The sequence below is a fragment of the Monodelphis domestica genome, chromosome 7 (assembly GCF_027887165.1).
Source record: "Monodelphis domestica isolate mMonDom1 chromosome 7, mMonDom1.pri, whole genome shotgun sequence".
Lineage (NCBI taxonomy): Eukaryota > Metazoa > Chordata > Mammalia > Didelphimorphia > Didelphidae > Monodelphis > Monodelphis domestica.
In genome coordinates this window covers 137,508,441-137,524,866 of record NC_077233.1, presented here as the reverse complement: position 1 = coordinate 137,524,866, position 16,426 = coordinate 137,508,441, and the positions used below count along the sequence as shown (strand labels likewise).

At 44.9% G+C, this 16,426-nt stretch overlaps 1 protein-coding gene across 1 annotated transcript in view; it reads right to left on the bottom strand.

The window, feature by feature from the left end:
• PKD1 (polycystin 1, transient receptor potential channel interacting) overlaps positions 1-16,426 on the bottom strand; it is a 126,433-nt gene that overhangs the window by 8,173 nt on the left and 101,834 nt on the right. The window contains exons 27-36 of the mRNA XM_001366899.4: positions 12,890-13,060; positions 12,658-12,801; positions 4,391-4,601; positions 3,769-3,895; positions 3,347-3,463; positions 2,645-2,694; positions 2,251-2,444; positions 1,854-1,947; positions 345-463; positions 35-237 (exon numbers count right to left, since the gene is read on the bottom strand). Of these exons, the coding sequence (XP_001366936.3) occupies positions 35-237; positions 345-463; positions 1,854-1,947; positions 2,251-2,444; positions 2,645-2,694; positions 3,347-3,463; positions 3,769-3,895; positions 4,391-4,601; positions 12,658-12,801; positions 12,890-13,060 (1,430 nt within the window). The remainder of the gene's footprint in view (positions 1-34; positions 238-344; positions 464-1,853; positions 1,948-2,250; positions 2,445-2,644; positions 2,695-3,346; positions 3,464-3,768; positions 3,896-4,390; positions 4,602-12,657; positions 12,802-12,889; positions 13,061-16,426) is intronic.

Below are 16,426 nucleotides of genomic sequence, written 5' to 3'. Positions count from 1 at the left end.
GAAGGTGGGAATGGGGAAGGGGACCATGATCCACCTTGAGAGGTTCCCAGAACAGGAATGAGGACAGGAAGCTGAAGATGCCCGAGATGAGCCACATGACGCCAACGCTGGAGGTGAAGTTGGTGCCAATCCAGCCTGAGATGCCCACGGCCACCAGCACGAGCAAGAGGCTGAGCCCGTGGGCAAGGGGGGCACACCATGGAGGAAGCAGCCGCTTCCGCAGACCTTCCGCTAGCCCTATAGGGGACAAGGTGGAGTCCAATCAGAGAACACAGGTTGGGAAAGAGGAGAGAGAGAGAAAGAACCAAGGGGGAGGGGTGCTGGGATGGGGGGGGGTGTCCTACCTCCTCTGGTGAACTTTGCTGACTGGACCAGCTCCTGGGTGGGGGCCGCAGGGGGCAGGCCCTTCTCATTCAGCCTCTGTAGCATCAGTGCCTCCGTTTTTGCCCCCAGAGTACCCGACCTGGGGAAGAGGCACAGGAAGTGTGAGGGAGGCAGGAAGGATAAGATCAGACAGATGGAAGACAACGTAGCCAGCTTTCTTCTCTCTCAAAGAAATTACTTCAAGAGCAGTTACTTTCAGAGCCAGCAAGTCCCTAGCCTGGAGGGCAGAGGTGGGATCTGATTCCAGATCAGACCTCTGCTGAGTAATCTTTTTGTGTTTTATCTTTTCCACCTGTGAAATGGGGAGATTTCCTTTTGGAGGAAAGGAAGGCACCACCGAAAGCCTCCATGATGCTTGATGCAAGGACCTAGCTATAATGATATTAACTACAGAAGCCTCCCCAGGGCCTGAGGACCTTGCGGCAGTAGTCCTGGCTGAGGCCTGGGGTTCACTACAAAGTGGGCAGCTTTTGAATTCCCCAGAGGAGTGGTCCTAATGACAGCATCATTACAAAGGTTCAGGGACATGATTTCATGCCTTGGGTTATGTGGTCTTCATCCGTCTGCAGGATCCAGGACTCAGTGAGACAGACGACAGGCCCTTCTCCATAGGAATCCAATTTATCAACCAACAAGTATTTGTTAAGAGCCTTCAGGGGCATCTTGGAAGTTCAAAGGCCAGAAAGGCAGGCCTGGAGTGGGGAGGTCTTGGGCTCAAATGTGGCCTCAGACATTTCCTAGCTGTGTGACCCTGGTCAAGTCACTTAACCCCAATTTGTCAAACCCTTATTGCTTGTCTGCCTTGGAACCAATACTTAATATGAATTCTAAGATAGAAGGTAAGGGTTTAAAAAAATAAAGCCTATTGTGTGCCAGGCACAGGGCAAGGCCTTGTGGGGATCTGAGTACAAAGAAGGAAACTCTCCCTACTGGCAAGGACACTACGCTCTAAGCGGAGAGATAAACATGTAAAATCTATTAGGTGTGAATATGAGGGACATAAAAAGAGTGGGATGGTGCTGGGTCCTGCCAAGCCAAGAATTCCCAGGCCTTTCCTTAGGCTGCTCATTCACTGACAAACACACACAATTTTTGGAGATCCAGAGTTCATGGATTTACTCTAAGCCGTCGCCCGACCAGTGAATGGATTAGAAATTTGCTCTCTATAAGTTCTACCCTCTGGATGGCTGCCCACACACAAGCCTCCATTTTCTTATTAGACTAACAATAGCAAAATTGGCTCCCTTCCCAAAAGACTGCGGGGAAAATGTGTGAATTCTTTTAGAGAAAGGAGCTGGGAAACCATCAACAGGGTCAAATTTAGAGCAGGAAAGGAAAGAGTTCTTTCCCATTATGCCACAGGCAGATCACTCTGCCCCCCCAACCCAAAAGCAAGGGGGCCCCCCCCGAAGGCCTTGTCCCTCCCTCCCTGCCTGTCCCAAACCCCATCCTGCTCCCACTTCACTCACAGGCCTGTGAGGAGGTCAGTCTCCAGGTGGGTATCTCTAGCAGGGGCAATGCTGCTGGCCCCCTCGGCCAGTATCTGTTGGATAAAATCTTCATCTGGAGGAAGCAGAATCAGCAGAAGAAGCGGGGCCTGAGTCAGGGTCAATCCTATGATCCTGCTCATCGGACACACCCTCCCAGACCTGACCTAGTCCCCCTGGACGAGCCACGCGTTTGCCAAATGGCTCAGGACTGCTCGGGGACAGCTGGAGAGACGGAGGGCTGTCCACCACCCAGACTAGAAACACCCTCTTTCCTGGGAAAGCTGCAACAGGACATGCTCCCTCCCCTAGGTTTCCTGCAGTCCTGCCACAAAAAAAAATCCGTGTCCTCTCCCTCACCCAAGTCCTACTTGCTCACCTGAGGTGGAGAAGTACTTGGTCTGGGAAGGGGGGCTGCCCAGGGAGAGACCATCTTCTTCCACGGTCTCCAGGCCCGGAGGGTTCCCAGCCCGGGCCCGCACCAGCCTCTGCAGGGTGTTACCCATGATGGAAGGGTCACTCAGGAGGTCTGGCCAGCTAAGAGTGCCGTCACTGGACTGCCAATGCATCAGGCTGTGGAAGCAATCACACCCACCCAGGGGACCGGGTGAAATCCTGACAAAGGCCAACACCCGCCTGGCCGTGCCCAGAGGAACTCATACAAGCGATGGAGCCACTGCCTCCACGCGGGGGAAACTAGGCACGCCATCCAGCGGCCCAAATGGATGGTCAGCTCTGTCTCCGTTCAATAGGATTTTGCTCTGGGCACCCACCTTTTAGAATCATCCAGGAACAAGTCTGTTTTAGTTTGTCCAGAAAAAGCCTGTGGAGAAGAATAGAGTCTCAGGGAGGAGACCTGGCCAGGGAGAGTCTTTGCCAATGCTTCGGGGCTCCATCTGAGATCCAGGAGTTTGGTTTTTTAATGACATATTTCCATATAATTGTCCTCCTTTGCAACCCTCTGTATTTTATTGCATGCATTTAAAAGCGTTCATCTGAGAAGGGGGCCAGTAGGCTTTAGTAGCCTGCCAAAGGGGTCCAGGCCCGGGAAAGATGAAGAACTGACCCCCGGCTCGGGGTGGCTGTGACCCAGCTGCAGCAAATCCTCCAAGGCCATCAAAGGGTCACAAAATGCTTTCTTCCCAACAACCCTGCAAGGGAGGGGAAGCGAGGCGGCCAAGGTGCGTACTATTATCGTCCTCCTTTTACAAAGGAGAACCCTGGGACTTGGAGAGCTCCTGGGAGACTCAGGCAGTCCCCCAACTAGAAAGTGCCTGAGGCCGGCCCTTGAACCAAGGTCTGCTGGTTGGGAAATGGGCTAGACTTGAGAGCTACCGAGATTGTACCCCGCTCAGCGTGGCTGTCTGGGATTGGGGGGCTCGGAGCCCAAGGCTCTTTCCACGTGGCCTCTCGGCTACTGAACAACCATGCCAGGCGCCTTATAACATGCAGGACCTCTTCCCAGTCCCCTTCACCTCAGCATGGAGTCCAGACAAAGTGAGGAAGGAGCTGTCGAGGACTGATGTCTCCAGATAGTTATCAATGTCCAGCATCTGCTGCCCCGCAGGGCTACGGTCAGGGCTTACTGATACCTGTAGGCAGAATGGCACTCAGCCCCACGCACTTTGCTCACACACAGTAGGGGCTTAAGAAATATTTACTAACTGTTGCAGCTGCCCTTTTCCCTGGGGAGCATCTCATTCAACTCCCTGCTTCAAAACAGGACTATTCTATGTCCTAGTGAGCTAGAATGGGGCAGAGGACTGAGTGGGCAGGAAACCCCACAGACAGGAGAGGACTGACTCCCAAATCTGCCCACCAAGGGACGCTGAAATGATCCCCACTCCCACTATTCCTCTAGGTCCTTGCCCTTCTGTCCCATCGGCCAAGCCCTTACCTTGCTCCGGGACATTCGGAAGAGAAACAGGATAACTAGGTAGAGAGGGTAGACAACCACGCTGGACACCAGGCCGACGGCCACCGTGTCCACACTTAGTGGGATCAGACTGGACATGGGCACGTTGCTGCAGAGGAGGAAGGAAATAAACATTTAAGTGCCTACCTACTATGTGCCAGGCATTATGTTAAGCGCTTTATAAATACTATTTCATCTGATCCTCACAACAGTTCTGCAATTAGGCATTATGATTATTCTCCTTTTACAGTCCAGGAAACTGAAACACATTTGCCCAGGATCATATTGCAGGTCTGAACTCTGGCTTTCCTGACTCCAGACCTAGTGACAAAGAGACTTAGATTGCTTTATTATAGAGCAACGGGTAATAGGAAAATATGGCAGAAGCTGGACAGCTTTAAATATAACCGAAAAAGAAAAAAATTCCTGATCATGAGGAATCCTAGGATTGCTACAGGAGACCACAAGAGGTGGGGAAAGGTCTGTCCTTGAAGGGATGTGTATTTGGCAGAGGAATGGACCTGATGGCACGGGGGACAGATATCATTGGGAAGGGGTTGGAGAGAAGATATTACGGCTCAGGATGGCTGGGAGGGGTACTCGCCTGTGATTGACATCTCCTACAACTCCGTACCACACAGCATTGGCACCCAGGAAGAGGCAGATCAGGAGGGCACAGCAAGTAGCTCGCTGGACCCGAGTGAAGCGGCTTCGTGGGGGGCGGTCCCACAGCGACAGCCAGATGTGCTTCTCAAAGAAGCCTCGCTGTAGTTCTGCCGTCAGCAGCCGTGGGAACCTGCGTAGGGTGGCATCACCTAGCGGGGCAAAGAGAAGAGAAGAGGAAAGCTAGAAACAAAGCTGGAAGGGAAATGAACACCTTTGTTCTCTCACAACCTTAAGTTTCCCCCTTACATATACATTTTATTTGATAACAGTGTGGAGTAGCAGATAGAGCCGAATGTGGAAACAAAAAGGTTCAGATTCAAATCATAACTCGGGGACTTACTATGTGACTCTGGGCAAGTCACTTCACCTCTCTGTGTCTTAGTTTTCTCATCTATAAAATGAATGGGTTGGACTCAATGGCTACCTCTAAAGTTCCTTCCAGTGCTAAAGCCATGTTCCTTGATTTCACCTACTGTGGAAGAGGCATGCATGCAAAGGACAAGAAGCTGGAGATTGATCAGCAAAGGAAAATTCCATATGGAATGTGACCAGGAAACAGTTGGAGGCAAGAGCCAACTGCTGACGGTTTTGAGGGCTTGGGGCTGATGGTGGTGACTATTGAAGGAAGAAGCTGGGTTTATCTCTGGGACTTGGGATAATCAAGTTGAAGGTGGCCTGGCTGATTTGAAGGCAGAAGAAGAAGGACAATAGTCCATATATCTCTCCTGACTTGCTCTGTTTCATGGTAGTGACTGAATTGCCATTTCTCTCAATATCTTCCAACCTAAGGTTCCCTGTAAATTATGGGGAAATCCCATCCCTCTTACTTTCATCCTCTATTTTGGCCTGTTTTCCTCTAATAAATCCTTAAAGAAGAAAAAGAATAAAGAAGAGAAAGATAAAGAAGAGAAAAGATTATTTCCTCTGAAACATCATAGCTCACCCTTAGTGACTTAGAAGGAGGCTGAAGAAGAAGGGGGAAGGGGAAACTGAAGGGAAGAAGAGGGGGGAGGAAGGGAGGTATAAAAGGGAGGAGGGTAGGCAAAGGAAGATAACTACCTGATCCATTAGTTATCTATTATTCATCAAATATACCCTCCAATATTATCTATTACATTTTGGCAGCCCGGGCTGACTGAACTTACACTCCCAAAAACAAACAATAAGATGTTCAAGCAAGTACTCTGTGGGATAGTTGTGTAGGCTGCCATTATGGCTTACTGGATCTACAACATCATATATAGTAAAATGACCACCATGATTGTTGATTTGGTGGAATACCTGGGCAACACCACGATGCTCATACTACACTGGCCATTCCAAAAAAGAAACTGTCCTTTGGCACATTATGACTCAACTTTATATGATCTCCATGGTGGCCATTCAAGCACTGACCTATATGAAGAACATCTATAGATTTGTAATCCCCCAAAAGGCAGCAAAGATAATGGTGGTAGATACTGACTTGGAAAATGTTATTAAGAATATGTTTGAGGAATTTATAAAGGCAAAAGGGCTAGACCAGATTAAGGACAAGAACAATGGTCAGACATAGAGTGCACCCAAAGAGAAAGAGAGAAAGGCAAAGAAAACAAAGGCTAATGCAAAGGGAAATGACAGTGACAAGGACACTAAGTCTGATAGTGAACCTGAAAAAATTTTTCCACTAAAGGCTGTCACTAAAATATTGAGTACAGCTGGTGTGTTACATTCAAAAGTGCATAGACAGTTTACAACCCAGGAGTTTGATTTCCTGAAGAAACGGGTTCCAAAATTTATTGATCAGCCCTATAAGACACAGAAAGAACTCAAGCGTGCTTTCAGGATTTTGATCCAGATTTCCAAGATGTAGAATTTTTCTTGTCTGAACTGTTCAGTCCCCATAAGCATCGCCAATTCATTGAAAAGACCAGGTCAGAAAATGCTGGGGGCCATCAGTCCACGACGCCTTGACAGAGTCACTCGTGGTAGCTGAGGAGAGCACAGAATGGTCCTTGGCGAGATGTGACTGCCCAATCTATTCCCCTTGCATGACTTCTTTCATCAATGTCCCTTACCTATGAATTGACATGATTATTATTCCCCCTAGTCTCAAAAGAAATAATGCAAGAGCAAAACACCTGAACCCTAATTCTCCAAAACATCACCAAAAGACCAGACCTTCAAACCCAATCCCAAAAAGACTATCATAGGTTAACTTTTACTTAGGTACATAATTCCCAGCAAAACTGCAGCTACAGGCCAAACCCCAAACTTTCTCATGAAGCCAGCACACAAACCAATCATAGAGGCCCAAGGGATAAGTACAAGTACATCAAGCTTCAGGATGCCTCAGTGACTCAGGAACTCCTTAGAAGCCACCAGTTGTGAATCTTAAAACTGCTCAAACTCTACCTTAAAACATTTGGTTAAGGCTATTCCCATTTAAACAATGGAGGTACTTGATCAGGAATGTATTGGGAACTTTAAAATTACTCCACCCATACTTAGGCATACTTTAGGGGAAGATAAAAATTGTAAACTCCTTACTGAACAATGGAAAAGTACTTAACTCATACTTATAGTGAGGCAAAAGCCCTTAAGCTAGGTCTATTTTTAGACCTAATACAAAAGGGTGCTAAGTGCCTATGAAGGTTAAATTAATCACTAAAAGGGCAAGTTTAGCAAAGAGATGTGAATTACTCAGAAGTTTTAATCTACCCAGAGAAGGTGATAACAAGATATGAATTAAGAATGGTCAGTCCTTTGGAAAACATCTACTGTGATTGGTAGATGTGAAAATTTAGGGGAGGTGACATAGGAGAAAATTCTCTTTAAAAGGAGCTGTCTGGAGATGGGCGGAGTCAAGATGGAGGCTTAGCAAGCAGCAAAAGTTCAGACCTTGTGGAAGACCCTTCCTTACCGATACAGACTGAATGCTCCCAGGGCACCGAAATCCAAGCTGAACAACAGGACAGAAGCGGGGAACCCTCCTTCTGGACTCAAATCAAAAGGTACGCCCCCCACAAAAGCCGGAATCCGAGAATACTCAGGGCTAAGGGGAAGGCAGAGGGAAGGTCCCAGGACCCCTCCCCCACAACCCAGAGCGCTGAGCCCACGGCAGCAGCGGGAACCTCTGAGCGGGCAAAGGTGCTGGTTTGCAGAGTCTACCTTGTGAGCAGTGGGCTCGGAGCATCCAGCTTGGACAGTGGGAAGGAAGCCAGGGAGAGACCAGGCTGTGGCTGGGTCCCTCCATCGGGCTCCAGTTTCATCCTTGCCTCGGCACATCCAGACCAATCCAGTTGAACTAATCCCATCAGAACTCCTCAGAGTTTAGGGAGGCGGACAAAGGCACTTGCAGACAGCGGAGAAGCAGCTGGAGAGAACTGGAGAGAGCCTCAGCGGCCCAGCCTTCCAGGAGTCTTCAGAGCCTCAGTGCTTCATACCACATACAGCCCAACCCACTTGAACTCAATCCAATCAAAAGCCTTCAGAGGATAGGGAAGCTAACATTCCTCCCCTAGAGACTGTACCAAGAGATCTGACAAAGCTCCAAGAGGGGAGATGGACAACCCCAAAACCAAAACAAAGTGAAAGGAGCAAGAGCACAGCCAAATATGGGGAGCAAAGAAGGGGTAAACTCGAGCAAACAACAGAAAAAGAAGAAAGATATTACAATAGACATCTTCTGCACAGGTAATGAGCAAAGAGCGAATGAAACAGAGGGGGAGGGATCAGCAAAGGAAAAATCAGAAATCCCAGCGAATTGGATACAGGCTTTGGAAGAATTCAAAATGCAATTCAAAACACAATTAAGAGAAGCTGAAGACAATTGGGAAAAGAACTTAAAAACTAAGATAAGTCATCTAGAAACAGAAAATAGTGTCTTGAAAGCCAAAATCAACCAGCTGGAAAATGAGGCAAAGGAGATGAAAGATGAGGCAAAGCAGATGAAAGATGACCGCCAAAGAAAATCTGACCAAAAGGAAAAGGACGACCAAAAAACTAAGGATGAAATCCAGTCTTTAAGAACCAGAATACAACAACTTGAATCGAGCGACCTCACAAGGCAGAGGACTCTATAAAACAAAACCAAAAGAATGAAAAAATTGAGGAAAATATGAAGCATCTCATTCACAAAACAGAGGATTTAGAAAATCGTTCAAGGAGAGACAATTTAAGAATTATTGGCCTACCAGAAGAGCATGACAAAAGAAAAAGCCTGGACATTACATTACAGGAAATTATTAAAGAAAACTGCCCCGAAATCCTTGAACAAGAGGGAAAAGTGGAGATTGATAGAATCCACAGATCACCTCCCATACTTAATCCCCAACTGACAACATCCAGGAATGTTATAGCCAAATTCAAGAACTATCAGACCAAAGGAAAGATATTACAAGCTGCCAAGAAGAAGTCATTCAGATACCAAGGAACCACAGTGAAGATAACTCAGGATCTGGCTGCATCCACACTGAAAAAAAGAAAGGCATGGAATACGATATTCCGGAAAGCAAGGGAACTAGGTCTACAACCAAGAATCAACTACCCAGCAAAACTGACTATATTCTTACAGGGGAAAGTATGGTCATTCAACAAAATAGAAGAATTCCAAGAATTCGTAAAGAAAAGACCAGACCTGAACAGAAAATTTGATGTCCAAGCACAGAACTCAAGAGAATCATCAAAAGGTAATTAAAAAAGAGGGGAAAAAAGAAAAACAAAAAAAATTTTTTTTAAGAGACTCAATAAGTTAAAATGATATATATCCCTATAAGAAAAGAGGTCATTGGTAACTCTTAAAAACTGTTGTTATTATCTGGGCAGCAAAAAGAAGTATACTTAGAGGGAACAGCAACAAACTGTATAGGATGAAAGGACAAGACATAAATAGGTATATAGATATATGCATGCAAAAATATATATGCATAAGTATGCATATATATATAACTAGAGCTTAAAAATAGGTTAATATTAAAAGAAATGGGAAAAGAAACAAATGGGGGTAAATTTATATGTCATAAAGAAGCTCATGGTGGGAGGGGGGAGAACATCAATACACTGGAAGGGTAAAGAGGTCGGAGACAGGAAATACTCAACTTTTACATGATTTGAAAGTGACTCAGAGGGAAAAACAATCCAATCCATTGGGGGCAGAGAATAGATTTGTACCCTATAGGGGAGTAGAAGGGTAACAAACTTTCTGGTGGGGAGGGAAGCAGTACAAGAGAGGGATGAGTGGGGGATTAATTTTATAAAGACTATAGGGAAAATAAGGGGGGGGGATAAATAGGGAGTGGGGTAGAAAGGGAAATAAAATAAGGGTGGAAACAAGGGGGACTGTTCAAAAGCAAACATTGATGTAGAAGGCAGGAAAAGGAGCAGAAATCAAAATGCTGGGAAATACATAGCTAGTAATCATAACTCTGAATGTGAATGGAATGAACTCACCCATAAAACGCAAGTGAATAGCAGAGTGGATTAGAGTCCAAAACCCTAATGACTTGAACATAAAGAAGGAAACTATAAGTAAATTAGATGAGCACAGAATAGTATACATGTCAGACTTTTGGGAAGGGAAAGATTTTAAAACCAAGCAAGACTTAGAAAGAGTCACAAAATGTAAAATAAATAATTTTGACTACATCAAATTAAAAAGTTTTTGTACAAACGAAACCAATGTAACTAAAATCAGAAGGGTAGCAACAAATTGGGAAACAATCTTCATAAAAACCTCTGACAAAGGTTTAATTACTCAAATTTACAAAGAGCTAAATCAATTGTACAAAAAATCAAGCCATTCTCCAGTTGATAAATGGGCAAGGGACATGAACAGGCAGTTCTCAGCCAAAGAAATCAAAACTATTAATAAGCACATGAAAAAGTGTTCTACATCTCTTATAATCAGAGAGATGCAAATCAAAACAACTCTGAGGTATCACCTCACACCTAGCAGATTGGCTAACATGACAGCTATGGAAAGTAATGAATGCTGGAGGGGTTGTGGCAAAGTTGGGACACTAATTCATTGCTGGTGGAGTTGTGAATTGATCCAACCATTCTGGAGGGCAATCTGGAACTACGCCCAAAGGGCACTAAAAGACTGTCTGCCCTTTGATCCAGCCATAGCACTGCTGGGCTTGTACCCCAAAGAGATAATAAGGAAAAAGACTTGTACAAGAATATTCATAGCTGCGCTCTTTGTGGTGGCCAAAAATTGGAAAATGAGGGGATGCCCTTCAATTGGGGAATGGCTGAACAAATTGTGGTATCTATTGGTGATGTAATACTATTGTGCCCAAAGGAATAATAAAGTGGAGGAATTCCATGGAGACTGGAACAATCTCCAGGAAGTGATGCAGAGCGAAAGGAGCAGAACCAGGAGAACATTGTACACAGAGACTGATACATTGTGGTACAATTGAAGGCAATGGACTTCTCCATTAGGGTCAATGCAATGTCCCTGAACAATCTGCAGGGATCTAAAAAACATTATCCACAAGCAGAGGAAAAACTGTGGGAGTAAAAACACCGATGAAAAGCAACTGCTTGAATACAGGGGTGGAGGGGATATGACTGAGGAGAGACTCTAAATGAACACTCTAATGCAAATACCAACAACATGGAAATGGGTTTGAATCAAGAACACATGTGATACTCAGTGGAATTGCATGTGGGCTATGGGAGAGGTGGTGGGAGGGGGGAGGGAAGAAAAGAAAATGATCTTTGTTTCCAATGAATAGTGTTTAGAAATGACCAAATAAAAATTAAAAAAAAAAAAAGGAGCTGTCTGAACCAGTTCAAGAGAGTTCAGATTAGTTGAGTTCAGGAGCTGAACTGGAGGGTCTCTCTGAACACTAGAGTTTTGCTTGGGACAATCTTGTGGTGAGTGATTAAAGACTGACTTAGTTTTCTCTCTTAAAAGAAAGGCCTAGGCCCTAGCCTTCCTATTATTTCCTCTTACTCTCTCTCTCCCTTTCTTTAATTCCTTCATTTGTATTAATTAAAATCTCCATAAAACCCAGCTGACTTGGGTATTTCATATTTGGGAATTTTTCCCATGGTGACCACTTATTTTTGATTTAAATCAAGACACTAAAAATTATCTTTATGCTTTCGGCAATTCAAAGTCTTGAACCCATATTTTCGCAGTCACAGTTTATGGCAACCACTCTTTTGTCTGTAACACAGTCTAAATTTGAATTGTGTTCCCAGACCCCTCAGCCCCTATGGTATGATTGCTGAATTGTCTTCTAAGGACTGCTGATTAATTATTCCATTTTATTAAAAGCAATACGTAATTTTCCTTGATTGTTTGTAAGCTCAAAACTTCTCACAGGGTAATGAGAAAATTAAGCCACCTGCGACAAAAATCATTAACCTCAGTGCAACCTTTATTCTGTCTGTAATCACAATACAAGAATATAGAATGTTAATCAAGTGATTTGTTAAACGTTGATGTATCACTTCCAATTATCTCTCTTTGATTTTGTGTATATGCGTGCCAAGAGAATGGGTATAAAAATAAAGATCAGACATCGGGAAAGTGGAGCAGCTGTCAGATGCAAAGCAATGCCATGGCTGTTGTAAGTAAGCTGTCTTCTGTTTGTTATTTTTGTTGACTGATCATTTGCCACCAGTCGGGATACCCTGGAGTCTCGGGCAAGGGTGGACTTTGCCCATGACAAGAAAACAACCTGACTAGTTGGCCCACAGAGAAGCAAAGGGAAGATCTTGATTTTGCAAATCCCACAAGCATGACCTACTTAAGGAAATGTAGGGAAGACTTGCTCCAAGCTATTAAGCTCTATTGCATGAAGCCTAATGCATGGGCAAGGTTTGATAAACTCATGCAAAATAAAGGGGGACATCCAGCTTCATTTATAGAGTGTCTCTCTGAACTGGCTGAATCAATTATGGGTTTAGAGGCGAATAGTGAGGAATCTACTAGTCATGTGAGAAGACAGTTTTTGAAGGGATGCACACCTCAGTTGAAGAATTGTTTTAAACATTACTTCCCAAAGTATGATACTGTGAGTCTGATCGAATTATCATCTATTACACTACCCACAAACATACTTTCTGACTCATAGACAAAGAAAATACAAATGAGGGAGTTTCATTTTTGGATGGAGTCAAGAATTCGAAAAGTTAAAAAATGAGAAAAGTCATGGCAGGCATGATGGGGCTAAAATCAAGGGGATTCTGAGGCTGAAGAAGGCTTACTTGCTGCCAGGACTTCCTTCTCCACCAGGCCCCCGTTGTCCTCAGTCTCCACCGACAACCAGTCGTTCACCAAGAAGAAGGCACTTCGGCCAGTCTGTAAATCCCGGACAATGATGTGCTGTAGGAACCAGGCTGGGCTGAGCCCTGGGGAGAGAAGACGGAGCCATAGGGCTTTGGGCCATGGCTGAGAGGAAGAAACAGCCTCCCAGTGGCCCAAGCCCTCTCTCCACACCTTTATTGTCATGCCACACTCGGATCTTCCACACGCTCCCAAGGCTGCGCTGTGTGGCAATCTGGAAGATGTCCAGACTGTTGCGATGGAAAGCACTCTCTCCATCCAGATGCCGGTGTCCACTTCGGCCATCTGCCCCATAGAGGGTGATGCCCACGTGGGCTGTTGTGCCTGCACAAGGAGGGGCGGAAGGCGGAGGGACGTGAGCCTAGAGAAGCTAGGGAGAGGGTTTTTGCCAAGACACAGGCAAGCCATCAGAGCCTGGGGACTGGGAGAGGCTACCAAAGAACTGCGGAGCTGTCCAGCACTTCACAAGAGAAAGCAACCTGGAAGAGGGCTAGGAATGATATTCTTGGGCTCAGATTTCTATACAGCAAAGCCCAGAGTATGGGCAATAAGGCAAATAGAGATCTAAGTGCAAAAAGATGAATTCGAGTTTCATGGCTGTCCCTGAAACTTGGTAGAGAATGGTAGCCACAGCGGTGGAAGGGAATATCCCGCTGAAAGGGACAAATGGATACTAATAATAACAACATTATAAAGCACTTCAAGGTTTACAAAGTGCTTTACAAAAGTCACCTCATTTGATTCTCACAACAACCCAGTGAAGTAAATGCTAGTATCATCCCCATTTTATAGATGATGCCTGGCACATGTATAAACTTAATAAATGCTTGATAAGGAGCAGCTGGGTACCACAGAGCATCAGGCCTGGAGTTGGGATGAAATTTGGCCTCAGAGGGGGTGGTTGGGTGGCTCAGTGGATTGAGAACCAGGCCTAGAGATGGGAGGTTCCAAGTTCAAATCTGACCTCAGACTCAGAGGTCCTTCCCAGCTGTGTGATCCTGGGCAAGTCACTTGACCCCTATTGCCTAGCCCTTACCACTCTTCTGCCTTGGAACCCATACACAGTATTGATTCCAAGATGGAAGGTAAGGGTTTAAAAAAAATTTGGCCTCAGACACTTCCTAGCTGTGTGGCCCTGGGCAAGTCATTTAAACTCAACTGCCTGGCTCTTGTTGCTCAGAGTTAGTAAAAAATAAATGAATAAAAATATATAAATAAATGCTGGTTGACTTGACTGGATGAAGTCAAGGCTCACAGGTTAAAGTTGTCCAGTGTCACACAGCTAGGAAGGCTCTGAGGCAGGATTCAAATTTGTTTTTCAGGCTCTCAGTCCATCATTCTATCTACTCTTCCACCTAGATGATCATGTGACAAGGGTCGGGGCATGGGGCAGGTAGGTGGACAGAGAGCCAGTCTGGAGTCAGGAGGACCTGGGCTCAAATCTGGCCATAAGACACTTCTTTGCTGTGACTGTGGGCAAGTTACTTACCCTCAACTGCCCAGTCCTTACTGCTCCTCTGCCTTGGAACTGATACCTAGTATGGATTCTAAGACAGAAGGTAAGGGTTTAAAAAAAAAAGAGGTGACCAGGATAGCTAAAGGCCAATAAAAAGTCTTTTTAAAGTTTTCTTAGGAGCAAGAGAAAGTGTTTTGAGGGCTATTTGGTATGAATGAGACAAGAAAAAATGATGGAAGGAAGCCAGAACAATTTTGCTTCAGGCTGCTAAGGCTAGATGGGTTACAGAGAACTGATGTTCAAAAAAAGGTGAGGCCGATGGGTAAGAGTAACAGGAAGTAGTCAAAAAAAGGTGAGGCCAATGGGTAAGAGTAACAGGAAGTAGTCAAAAAAAGGTGAGGCCAATGGGTAAGAGTAACAGGAAGTAGTCAAAAAAATGTGACTGTTGCCAGTGATTCTGTGAGAACTGTGGGGTGCTCTGGGACAGAAGACAAGTGACCTATGAGCCGCTGTTCAAAAAGAAGATGATGGGTCCTTTACACTATAGTGTGGTGAACTTGAGGTCAATTCCTGGCAAAATTTTCGAATGTAAAATTAAGATTGGGGTTAGTGGACACTAAGAAAGGGAAGCTGTGTCCACCAGGAGCCAACTCAATGCTATTTTCCCTGCTTAAATCACTGTAGATTGACAAAACACCCCCACCTGCTTCCTAATGGAACTTTTGCTTGTTACAAATAAGAATGGTCAAGAAAGAAAAGGAATCAATACATTTAGCCATGTCTGAAAATATATGCTTCATTCCACACCTATGGTCCAGAGGAAGGTGAGGAAGAGCCTTCGTGGATAAGTAATGCAGAGGTTAAAAAGAGGAGAAAGGCCCCACATGTGCACAAATGCTGAAAATGGCCCTTTTTGTAGCAGCAAAGAGCTGGAAGAAAAGGAGAGGCTTATCACGTGGGGAATTGCTGAACAACCTGGAATATTATTTTGCGAGGAGAAATAATAAACCTCAAGAATTCAGAGACTCATCTGAACTGATGCAGAGCAAAGAGAGGAGTACCAGGAGAATGATTTATATGATAATCATGCAAGTGTAAATAAAGATCAATGAGAGCTTACAGAATTCTGAACAATGCATTGGATCATGGAATCATCGATGAGATGGAAGGGACTTCAGGAGTCATCTAGCCTACTCTCATTTGCCTTACAGATGAGGAAACTGAAAGTGTCAGAGGTGGGTTTGAATTGTGGTTATCTGGCCTTAAATCCAGGGTTCTATTTGCTACATCAGGCTGCCTCTCAGTGGGCCAGCGGTGAAGCATGCCTCCCTGGCCAAGGAAAGGTGTGGTTCCCAGAGGGTTCTGCCAACACTTTCCTCTCTTGACCATAGGGATGAACTGAAGCATACATTTTCAAACTTGGCTAATGTTGACTGCTTTTGCTTGACTATACGGATTTATTAGAAGGAAGAAGTCCGTGGGTGTGGGACAGTGAATAGAGAGGTAGGCTTAGAAATGGGAGTTCCTAGGTTCAAATCTGGCCACAGATACTTGCTAGGTGTGTGACCCTGGGCAAGTCACTTAACCCTAATTGTCTAGCCCTTACCTCTCTTCTGCCTTAGAACCAATATTTAGTATTGATTTAAAAAAAGTCTATGGGGGTGCAGGGGAAGAGAGTGGATACTGGAGAGAGATAGTAATACTGAAAAAGAAAAGAATGGCCAAGAACATTTTTTTAAAAAGAGAACAACTCATGCCAGCCTAAGTCCATTTTCTTTTTTGAGTGGGTTACTAAACTGGTAGCTCCAAAGAAGGTCACAGACATTAGTATTGTTTACCTGGATTGATTCCAGTAAAGTCTGTTATCAAGCCTCTTAAAATATCCTTGTGGACAAGATGGGGAAATGGACTAGATGATGTAGCTGAGTTATATGAACCCTTGAATAACTTGGCCTAAATGGCAGGAATGAGCAAACTGCTTTTATCCCGAAGAACATCTCATAAGAAGCAATATAAATGCAGCCTTGTCCACATTTTTATTAGTCACTTGTATGGAGATAACATGCTTATCAAACTGATGAATGATTAAATAAATGACGAGGCTGCTGTGGTCCAGGGGAAAGACAATTGAACTGAGAAGTAGAAAGACCTGGGTGTTTTGAACCCTGGCACCACTACTTATTAGCTGTTTAGCCTGGGCAAATTGCCCTCCCCTTCTTGGGTCTCAGTTTCTT